At 37.4% G+C, this 11,835-nt stretch overlaps 1 protein-coding gene across 1 annotated transcript in view; it reads left to right on the top strand.

The window, feature by feature from the left end:
* Nucleotides 1-11,447, top strand: part of LOC106870062 (zinc finger protein 431) — a 29,945-nt gene extending 18,498 nt beyond the window's left edge. The window contains exon 3 of the mRNA XM_014916031.2: nt 5,515-11,447. Within this exon, the coding sequence (XP_014771517.2) occupies nt 5,908-8,325 (2,418 nt within the window). The 5' untranslated portion in view covers nt 5,515-5,907 and the 3' untranslated portion in view covers nt 8,326-11,447. The remainder of the gene's footprint in view (nt 1-5,514) is intronic.
* Nucleotides 11,448-11,835: the final 388 nt, after the last annotated feature.

The raw sequence follows: 11,835 nt of genomic DNA, 5'->3' as shown, positions 1-11,835 counted from the left end.
ATAAAGTGTCTTGCTCAAGGACACAACGCGTCGCTGAGAATTGAACTCACGACCTTATGATCGTGGCCTAAATACCCTAACCACTGAGCCACGTCTTCACTGTATGCACAACAATGGAAATAGTGCAATACTTTCCTAAAATTTAGCATGTAATCTTTAAACATGTGCAGGCATGACCATGTGGTAAGAAGTTTGCTTCCCAACCACATGGTTCTGGGTTCAATCCCATTGTGTGGCACCTTAGGCAAAATGTCTTCTACTTTAGCCTCAGGCCAGCCAAAGCTTTGTAGACAGAAACTGAAAGAAGCCTATCATATATCTATCTATATATATATATATATATTCGGCACGTAATAGCACCCCAGTGTCATGCAAATGGCACCCATGCCAGTGGCACGTAAAAGCACCCGTTACCCTCACGGCATTAGGAAAGGCATCCAGCTGTAGAAAACCATGCCAAATGAGACTGGGGTCTCGTGCAGCCTTCCAGTGTGCCAGCCCAGTCAAACTGTCCAACCCATGCCAGCATGGAGAATGGACGTTAAATGAGGATGATGATGGTGATAATATGTTTGTGTGTTTTTGTGTCTGTGTTTGTCCCCACCACCACCACCACCACCGAACAATTGGTGTTAATGTGTTTACATCCCCATAACCTAGCAGTTCAACAAAACAGACTGATAGAATAAAACCTGGCTTTAAAAAAAAAAAGAACTGCAGCCGATTCATTCAACTTAAAAATACTTGAAGGCGGTGCCCCAGCATGGCCACAGTCAATGATTGAAACAAGTAAAATATAAAAGATGCTGATGCCTACTGTGAAGGCATATCATCTGGTGGTTTGGATATTGCATACTGGATTGTAAGACCATGGTTTCAATTCCTGACCTTGCATTGTATTCTTGAGCAAGACACTTCATTTCGTGTTGTTCCAGCCCAATCAGCGGTAAATTATAGCTGGGAGGTTAACTCTGTGACAGACCACCATCCTTAGGGGATGGTGATCTCATTCATTTATGTATCAAGGAAACTGGATTAAGGCCCAACCGTAACGAGTTCTAGGGCTCAGGATAGATCTTATTCTAAGTCATAGGTTCTCAAAGTGGTTGCTACCGCACCCTTCCCCAGTGGGGATTTTAACACCAGTGCTACCTGACTGGCTCCCATGCCAGTGGCACGTAAAAAGCGCCATTCGAGCATGGTCATTGCCAGTGCCACTTGACTGGCTCCCATACAATAGAGGGGTGAAAGAAGTAACAAAATAAAATAAAAGAATTGTAGAGAGTGAATGAATGTTAGAAAAACAGAGAGAAAATTATGTATGTATGATATTGAAGAAATGTATTCGGGAAGAGAATAGGTGGTAGGTGATTTTGATAGAGGAGAGAGAGAGAGAGAAGAAATAATGAAATATGGTTGTGATTGTGAATAATGAAGTAGTCATGTAGCTCCCTTACATCAAGAAACCCATTCTTCTCCAGCCCTTTTCTCTCATCCTTCTCTACTCCTTATTCTCCTAGAATAAGGTTGTCCCTCTCACCTGCTTCAGAGGTTATAATCTTGTAAGCTGCAAGGTGACGTCAGTAGTGTTGATGGCATGAAAAAAAGACCCTGTCCATGCTTTAACGTGGCTTGCATTAGGAAAAGCATCCAGCCATAGAAACCATACCAAACCAGACGCTAGAGCACAATGCAGCCCATGGACCCCCTAGATCCTGTCAAGCCATACAACTTGTGCCAGCATGATACATGGACATTAAATGGTGATGGTGATGGTGAGTAAGAGTGCATGAGTTTAAAAAAGGTAACTTCAAGTGGAACAAAGAAATTTTGAGTTACGGAGAAACTGGTCAACTTTGAAGAGAAGAAAGACGTTCAAGATTTTCCCCAAAAGCCAATTCTCAATGGGAATTAGAGAGATGGAGTGTGACAGAAGGACAATATGGCTTGAGTTAAAAAGAATAACTAAAAGAAGACAGAATGAAACACAAGAAGAAAATGGCACTTTGCGTGATGCAAAGAGCTGAATTACTGAAAGGAAACAAAACGTACCCTGTCATATTTGACTAGTACCACAATAGTGTGTGTTTGTGTGTGTGTTATACGGCATTTACAAGCACATATTAATCCTAATAAATTACATTGCAGCTAATTATATATATCTGTAAATTGTACAAATTGTATATATCTATATAAACAATATTAATCTATTTATAAATAATACTAACCCATTTATAATACATTATTCACAAAGTTATACAAACACACACACACACTCTCTCTTTCTCTCACTCACACTCTGTCTCTCACACATACATACATACATACACAACTTAAGCCTTACGTACTGAAACCTCTCTCTATATATTTCTGTCATCTCAACCTGTCCACCCTTATTTTCTCCTCTTCCTTCTCCTCATGCACTTCCTCCTTCCTTTCTTATCCAGCAATGGCAGTGTACAGCGGGGAGGAAGCGTTGTCTGTAGTTTCTTTCTTTCACCTCTATCTACTCCCCCTGTCTGTGTATATGTGTGTCCGTCCATTGTTCACTACATCCCTCTCTGCCATCCCTAGCGAAACCAACACCCTTTTCCCCTTTTCCACTCTTGATCAGTATCTTATTCCCTTTATTGTAGACAGGAAGGCCATAGGAAGGGGCTTGAAGGATAGCGAGAGGATGGATGAATCCATAGTTAACATAAGAGGGGTGTGAAGGGGTGAGGAGCCATAGAATTAAAAAAAATAAAACAGTGATTCATAACTTGCTAGCTCTGTCTGTCTGCCTGTCTTTCTGGATGGATGTGTATGTATGGTTGAATTGATGTTTATAAGTATGCTGGATGCACGTATGGATGGGTAGAAGTATGGGAGAGTGAGTGTAACATGGCTGTGTAATGTAGGTGTGTTGTATGTACAATCCTGGATATGTGAGTCGATATGTGTTTTTAAATGTTTGTGTGTGTGTACATATGTGTATATATGTATGTGTATGTAGACACGTGTTTTCGTGTTTCTCTATGTACTTTTAAATGGCTATGATTGCGTGTGTGTGTGTGTGAGCTCCAATTGCTGGCTTTCTGTGCCCTCAACCCAAATTAAAAAGCAGCACTGAAACAAGAACCTCTGACCTCTCAACCATGCTGGACCAAACCAACCGTGACAAATTGCTTCTTCCATATCCTCTGACTACTACCCATCCATTATTTCACCCTACATTCCACCACCACCATCCCAGCCTCCCCCCCTCTCTCTCTCTCTCTCTCTCTCTCTGACTACAGTACAGCCATTTGATAGATAGAGAGAAAGATACACAAACAGACAGATAAATAAACACCCCCTTCATCCTCACCCCAGTCTGCTGAAAGGGAGAGTATCAGTTAATACTGATCTATCTTTCTCTCTCATCTCTCAGGCCCTCTTTATCACTTCCCCCTCCTCTGTCCGGCTTACTCTCTACCCAGACCCTTCTTTCCTCCCCCCTCTCTCTCTCTCTCTCTTTCTCTGTGTTCATTCTGTCTTATCAGTGTCTGCCTGTCTGTCTGATTAGTTAGTTTTTGTTTTTCTAATTATCTGTTTATCTACACTAATCTTTTTGTCTATCTAACTCTCTTCCTGGCTAGCTGTCTGGACTAATCTCCATATCTGTTAATCCAGCTGTCTGTTTATTAATTCACTTATATTCACTTCTTTCTGTTTATCTAATTGTTTCTTTCTTTGTTAACCTCTATTCTTGCTTTTACTCTCTCGAAGTCTTTGTTCACACACACACACACACACACTTTCCTTTGTGTTCAACTGGACTAGTTAATCTGACGACTGTCCCCCCACTTATCTAACATCCAGTTCTCTCTGAATACCAAACTGACCATATATATATATATTGGGTTGGCAAGAAAGTAATTTCGGTTTTTTAGTGTGAACATAAGTCATTTTTTGTCTTTCATACAAAGAATGAACTTTAATCAATTACATGTTTTCCATTTTCTTCGATGACGTTTTGCCCTCTTTCAGGCAACTTCATAATTCTGCGCTCATTAAACTTCTGGTCCTTATCAGCCAAAATCTGCAGCAAGTACAATTTCAGGTCATCTTCATTTACTGAAAGTTTTACCATTCAAAAAATTTTGCAAACTTTGAAATAAATGTTAATCTGATGGTGCAAGGTGAGGGAGGGCTGTGTGGGGGATGTGACATCACTTCCCAACCCAGCTCCAATAAGTTTTCAGGAGTTAGCAAAGACGTGTGTGGTCTAGCGTCATGATTGTTTTATGATTTATCAATTCTGTCGTCTTTCTTTGATTGCTTCCTCCAGTTTCATTAGTTGTTGACAGTAAACATCTGAATTGATCGTTTGGTTCCTTGGAAGCAGCTCAAAATACACAACACCTTTGCAATCCCATCAAATTGACAGCAAGACCTTTTTTTTTTATGCAGTTCAGCTTTCGATATAGTTTGTGCCGGTTCATTACACTTGGACTATGATCGCTTTTGATTGATGTTATTGTAAACAATCCATTTTTCATCACCAGTGATGATTCGTTTCAAAGAAAGGTCAATTTCATTGCATTTGAGATGCATATCACAAATATTGATTTGTTGTGTTAATTGAATCTCTTTCAATTTTATGTGGAACTCAAATATCGAGCTTCTTAACGAGTCTAAGACATTTTAAGTGATTTTCAATTATTGTGTGTGATACATTTAACCTCTCTGCAATCTTTCGCACAGTTTATATGATAATCAGATTCAATTATGGCTTTGATTCGGTCATCATCAACTTCAGTAGGTCGACCAGAATGTTTATCTTTGAGTGAAAAATCTCCAGAACAGAATTTTCTAAACCATTTCTGACATGTGCCTTTTCTTAAGCAATCAACACCAGAAACTTCACACATCTCTTTGTGAGCCTCAGCAGCTTTCTTGCCTTTACAGAAATAAAAAAGCAAAATATGGCAAAAAATGTTTGTTTTTGCACTCCATGTTAAAATTGACACTAAACAAATTTACAATTTGTAAAAGTGCAATTTGCTTCTAAAGTAGGCTAAAAGTAACGGCTATCAGATGTCAAAAGGGAAAAATCATAACATTCACAAAACTCATTCAAAAAAATCATAACTCTATCTATTTGTGAAAAGCAAAATTACCTTCTTGCCAACCCAATATATATATACATAGTAAATCCCCCAAAAATGAAGAACAAGCACAAATATGTAAAGTATTAGCAGACACTCAGGGAAGGAAAGAAGAGCTCTTCTTCAGAAACAGAGAAAAGTCCAATGGAAAAGGAAAACAGGAAAAAAAATCGCCAACGATTCACATGTGGTTACATTTTGAAATATATATGTGTGCATGTGTATGTATATATATATATATATATATATATATATACACACACACATGTGAAATCGATGGTGATGATGATGTACATACACATATATATATAATTTTATGTTAATTTAATGATTTTATTTGATCTTTTTTTTATAAAAGTATTTGTTTTCTCTTTCTTTCCAGATGCCACTTTCCATGCTGCTCCTATGTTGAGACTTCAAAGTCCAATGTTAATTTGAATTAGAAGAATCCCTGGAGGTGTCAGAAATACATCTATCCTTCCTTTCCCACCATCCTCTCAATTTATGAGTATGTGGCACGTTGAATAAATTTTGATTTTAAGGCTGGTCTTCTGTTCATGGGCCGCTGAGAACATTGTTAGTCTTGTGACGTCTGTGAAACTACATTCAATCCGGACATACATAGAACAGACAAGAAAAAGAGAAAAAAAACAGCAACAACATTGACAATAACATTAACAACAATACTCAATGTTCTTTTCATTTCCACATTTGATTGATTTTTGAACTTGGATAAACTGATTCATTATCGCACAAGTACCAACCCATTGCCAAGATGTATCCTTTTCAACCGATGTTTCCAATGACCAACCAACCACCGCTGTATAGTGGGCAGCCGGTTTATCCAAGCAGTTATCCAAAGTGTCCAGAAAAGACAATGCCACTTGCTGAAAAGACTTACAGTTCAGGTGAGATGGGCAGGAAAGATGTTCCTACCACTCTAGGATCACCTTCAGCAATGGACGAGGCTGGCAGAGAGTCGCTTCCACCCCATCACTCTCCCTCGCATATGTATGACAACAAGCTACCGCAACATCAGCCATTGGAAAAAGATTTCCAGTGTAGTTTCTGTAAAAAAGGATTCTCAAATCAGTTTTTTCTAAAGAACCATGAACTCACTCACACAGGACTGAAACCTTTTGAGTGCAGTTACTGTGGAAAAGCCTTCACACAGAAAATCAACCTTAAAAATCATCTGCGAACTCACACTGGAGAGAAGCCATTCCAGTGTACAGTTTGTAATAAATCTTTTAGTCAGCGTGGTAATTTGAAGCTTCACCTTAGAACGCACACTGGGGAAAAACCATTTGCCTGTGATGTCTGTGGGAAAGCCTTTTCCCAGAAGATTAATTTAAACGACCACAAAAGACTTCACACAGGAGAGCTCTACTATTGTCAGTTCTGCAAGAAACCATTTTGTAACCAGTTTTTTCTAAAAATACACGAACGTACACATACAGGGGAGTTGTATAAATGCACGTTCTGTACAAAATCTTTCACTTTACAGATAAATTTGAAAAATCACTTAAGAACACACACAGGAGAGAAACCATTCCAATGTAATGTCTGTAATAAAGCATTTAGTCAGAGAGGTAACTTAAAACTTCATTTGAGAACCCATACAGGAGAGAAGCCATTCGCATGTGACATATGTGGAAAAGCATTTTCTCAAAAGATCAACTTGAATGATCATAAGCGTATACACACTGGAGAGTTATTTTATTGTAGCTACTGCAAGAAATCATTTTGTAACCAGTTTTTTTTGAAGATCCATGAGCGTACACACACTGGTGAAGTGTTTAAATGTGAATATTGTAGCAAAACATTTTCGCAGAAAATCAATCTTAAAAATCATGAAAGAACACACACTGGTGACCGACCATTTCAGTGCCATGTTTGTTCAAAAGCTTTCAGCCAAAGAGGTAACTTAAAACTCCATCTCAGAACTCATACAGGTGAGAAACCATTTGCCTGTGATGTCTGTGGGAAAGCCTTTTCCCAGAAGATTAATTTAAACGACCACAAAAGACTCCACACAGGAGAGCTCTACTATTGTCAGTTCTGCAAGAAACCATTTTGTAACCAGTTTTTCCTCAAAATCCATGAACGTATACACACCGGGGAGCTGTATAAATGTGATTATTGTCCCAAAGAATTTACTCTTCAAATAAATTTGAAAAATCACATGAGAACGCACACAGGCGAAAAACCATTTAAATGTAACCTGTGTGACAAAGCTTTTAGCCAGAGAGGTAATTTGAAGCTTCACCTTCGCACCCATGCTGGAGAGAAACCATATTGTTGTGACCTTTGTCCTAAGGTATTCTCGCAGGCTGGTAACTTGAAAACTCATCTTCGTACTCATACTGGAGAGAAGCCATTTAAGTGTGAAAGTTGTGGGAAATCTTTCTCGCAAAAGGCAAACTTAAACAATCATAGGCGCACACGTACAGGTTGTGAACTCTTCACGAAGAATCCACAACCACAGGCATCGCAAATGCATTCGCTGTCATCTCCAAACTCTTCTTCATCTTTGTTGAACAGTGGAAGCCGAATGAGTCATCAGTCCTCGAACCACACCCAAGAAAAGCCTCCGTCTGCATTCAGCACATGTGAGAGTGAATCTCATATTGCCACTCACAAACGGCCTCGACCCGGCTGCGAGCCTCCCCTCCCTCAACCGCCCCCTTCGATGTTGAGTGGGAACAGCACGCCTACTCACTCCACACATCCGCAGAACAAAAGCTCTTCCCCATTTAATACATACAGCCCAGAAACACATAGCAACAAACATCATCAGCACATACCAAATTCTTCATCACCACCAATCTCATCGTCTTCACATAAAAACAGCATGAAAGTCAATCAGGGTGGTTCACCCCACCCCGGGCCCATGTCATTAGCACATCACCGAGATCCTCATGTGCAATCCACCCAGTTACAGACTCCTTCAATCCCAGTTTCTCATACATCCACCCCAGCATATCTGCACGAAATGCCACAGAGTTGGGAGAGCAACTATCTGTGGTCTAGAGGGTACCCCATGCCTCCTTTGCTTGGTTCCAGCTGGCCTAGCGTTCCTTCGAGCTATTCCTGTGGGGTCAAGCAAGGTAAACAAACTTCTTGGAACAACATCCAAGGCATTCACGCACCTTCTAAGAGTAACTCCGACCACTACGGCAATGACAAATAAAAATTTTAAAAATTAAAAACAACCTAACCAATCAAACAACCAATAATATTTGGAACATTCATAGATATGAAAATAACAACAACAACAACAGCAGCAGCAGCAGCACAAACTGTTAATATTAGTAGTTGTAATGATAGTAATAATGATAATAATAATAATAATAATAATAATAATAATCATAATAATAATTAAAAACACCTTGAACGTTTTCTTTCCCTGTCTACTTAATTATGTTTCCTCAACTTTGATTTTATAACTCGACCTGTGTTGTTTCAAATTTCATTTTATCAATGGTGTTAACATTTCCTTCATCGGAATTTCATGAAAATTTTGTCAAAGCAGTCTGTCCTACAAAGTGAGACATTTCTTCCCCACCTACCCTGAAAAAGCAGAATCATCTGTGCTGGTCAAATTCTAATATTAGAAACTCACCGAAAGTTCTGACGACTGTTTATGGCTCCTCTTGATAATTTTTTTAAAATTAAAATTTTTTTTTTTTAATGGAGAAGAGCTGCTGTGTTGTAAAAGCATCTGATTGATTTTTAGCTCAATGTCTCCTGCCTTGATGCCTATTACAGTATATAAATATACGACAGACTCTGTTATTGAACACCTTTTATGCAAACATCATGGATTCCTCTTTCCAGCTTGAACATTTCTTCAGAAAGATACAGTCTTTGTAGCAATTGCGATGTGTGTGTTACTGTTCTCTGTGTGTATATGTACATGTTACATATATTACAAATATATATATGTGTGTGTGTGTATATATGTGCATATATATATATATGCATTGCAATATTTATTATATGTATTGGCTAATGATTGAGAGAGTTAAATTTGCACAGATAATTGATTTGATACAGAAATATCTTATACATAGATGTGTGCAAGTATATTTATATATATATGTATGTGTGTATATGGTACTTTGCTTGATGCATTGTGGTATATTATATATGTGTGCATGTGTTTATGTATTCATACACCCACACAAAAACCTCTAATAATATTGAATAAGGATTTCAGTTGTGAAATTTTTGTTTATTGCTTGAATTAGTTCTCAGTCGTTTATGTTTCTTTCTTTGTTAATTGGCATCCTCAGGTGAAAAATCTCTGTAAACAAATATATGGGAGTAGATTGATTGGTTTATACAGGAGTATGGAGAGGGATCCATACTCGAAACGCTTGTAGTGATTTGACATTGATGTGACAATAATTGTTTTATAAACAATAAGTTTTACAAAAGGCATCGAATTTTCAGAAACTGTAGAGCATCAGGCCAAACATTTAACAGTTTATAGATTTGAACCACTGTGATCTGAATTCAAATCACACAGAATACAGCATTAACTTTCATCCTTTGAAAATCGATGGATTAAGTAGCAGTAAATACAATGGGTCGATTTAATTGACATAGTATCTCACCTACAGGCACTTGTTTTGTGCTTATCCCTTTTGGTACCAATCCACCTGAAACTGGTTCTACAATACAAATTTCCTATTTTAAAGCGATCTAAATTAAAAGCTTCCATTAATAAAAGATCATGTTAATTTATGTTCCAAACATCCAACTTAATAATGACAAAATTATTTTTATTAAATTCTTCGGTCCTTGGCATTATATTGTATTCCAGTTACAGATATGGAGGCAGCTATCCTTATTATACACTGAGGTAATTTATCCCTTAATCCTAGTCTTCATCATAAAACCCAAGTGTCAATTACCACAACATTCCAGGGGTCGATAGCATAAAGTGCCAGTCAAGTACTGAAATCAATTTCAGATTCTTTTATGCTTCCTAGATGTGTTAGGGAATATTTTTGAAACTAAAGACTGGCACTCCATTGGTAACACTGATGAAGGTTTGCAGTTGGTCCAATCAATGGAACAATCTGCTCATGAAATTAACGTGCAAGTGGCTGAGTACTCCACAGATATACGTACCCTTAACATCGCCCTCAGGGAGATTTGGCGTGATACAGAATGTGACAAAATCGACCTTTTGAAATACAAGTACTACTCATTTTTACTAGCTGAGTGAACTGAAACAACATGAAATAAAGTGTCTTGCTCAAGAACATAATGCACGATTAAGAATCAAACTCATAACTTTACAATCGTGAGCCAGATACCCTAACCTCTAAGCCATGTGCCTTGTAAAAGGAATAACTTCAAAAGATGTCCACATGTCTGTTAGCGAATTGATGCTCACACTATCTCACCAGTATCCCTACATGGCTACTGACTCCTTAATGTGTGTCTCCTCAACATAGAACTGTGTAAGATAACCCAAGCTACAGAGGTTCAAGTCACCCTGTAGGCACAGAAATAAGTACCAGATTCTTCTGTGAAAGTTACTTCTAATAAACTAGAACCCTGTCCTTGGTTAGATTTCTCTCTTACATCTTATGGATTTACCTTGTGTGTGGAATTTCTTTTTTTTTTTTAAATCTTAAATATAAATAAATTCAAGCTATTTGTAAACTGGAAATCATCGAAGTTATTTTTGAATTATTGGTAATTGAAACAATTTAGGCTATTTCTAGCAAACAAAGGGCTGTGTCTCTGGTATTGCAAGAAATAGATGCAGCCAAACCTCCCTTAAATTATATTTAACATCTTGAAAAGCGAGGGACCTGTTAGATAATGTAATCCTAGAAAGGCAATGCTGTCCAAAAGAAGGGCAGATCTGTTGTGGTTGTAACACACTTGATCAATGGTCTGTCCACTTAAGGTTGGCCTGGGGCTAAACTACTGCAGCAGTCTACGTTATTTGTAGACTGTGAGCTGGAAATTTTTGGAAGTTTCTAATGAGAAAGATGTCATGTGAGGTTAGTGAAGGGGCAGTTCCCAAGAAATTATATGTTAGTGTGAGGAGGAAGAGATTGCATAAGGGGTGGGGAAGATGCCATGAGAACATCACAACCAGATGATTTTGAAACCAAACTAAATTCTAATAATTAATCACTTCAAAAAAAGTCTGTTTTTCCTAAAATTTATTAATTAATTATTGTTACGTTCATTTTATAGTTCTTATTTTTTGTAAGATAAAAACAAGATATTTCAACTTTATTCTCAAGTATACACATGTATATGTATATATTTGTGTGTATGTGTGTGTGTATATATATATATATATATATATATATATATATGGATAGATATACACACATATATCCATATACATATGTGTATATGTGTACATATGTATGTATATGTGTGTGTATATATATATGAATATATAATTATATATACATCATTCATTTGCTGGTTTTACGTCCATATTTTCATGCTACTATGAGTTATATGTATATATATATAAATATATATATATACACACACATACACTCACACACACGTGCATACATATGTGCACATATACATACATCTAACTGATAAATGTATGTATTTATTATCCTTTGTATGCTATATTTATTATAAATTTATTGTCTCTGTATGTATACATGGTGTGTCTACTTGCAAGAAGTTACAGTATGTAAGTCAC

Source organism: Octopus bimaculoides, chromosome 14 (genome assembly GCF_001194135.2).
Source record: "Octopus bimaculoides isolate UCB-OBI-ISO-001 chromosome 14, ASM119413v2, whole genome shotgun sequence".
Classification (NCBI taxonomy): Eukaryota; Metazoa; Mollusca; class Cephalopoda; order Octopoda; family Octopodidae; genus Octopus; species Octopus bimaculoides.
Note: the sequence above shows the minus strand (reverse complement) of the source record. Positions and strands in the feature narration are given on the sequence as shown.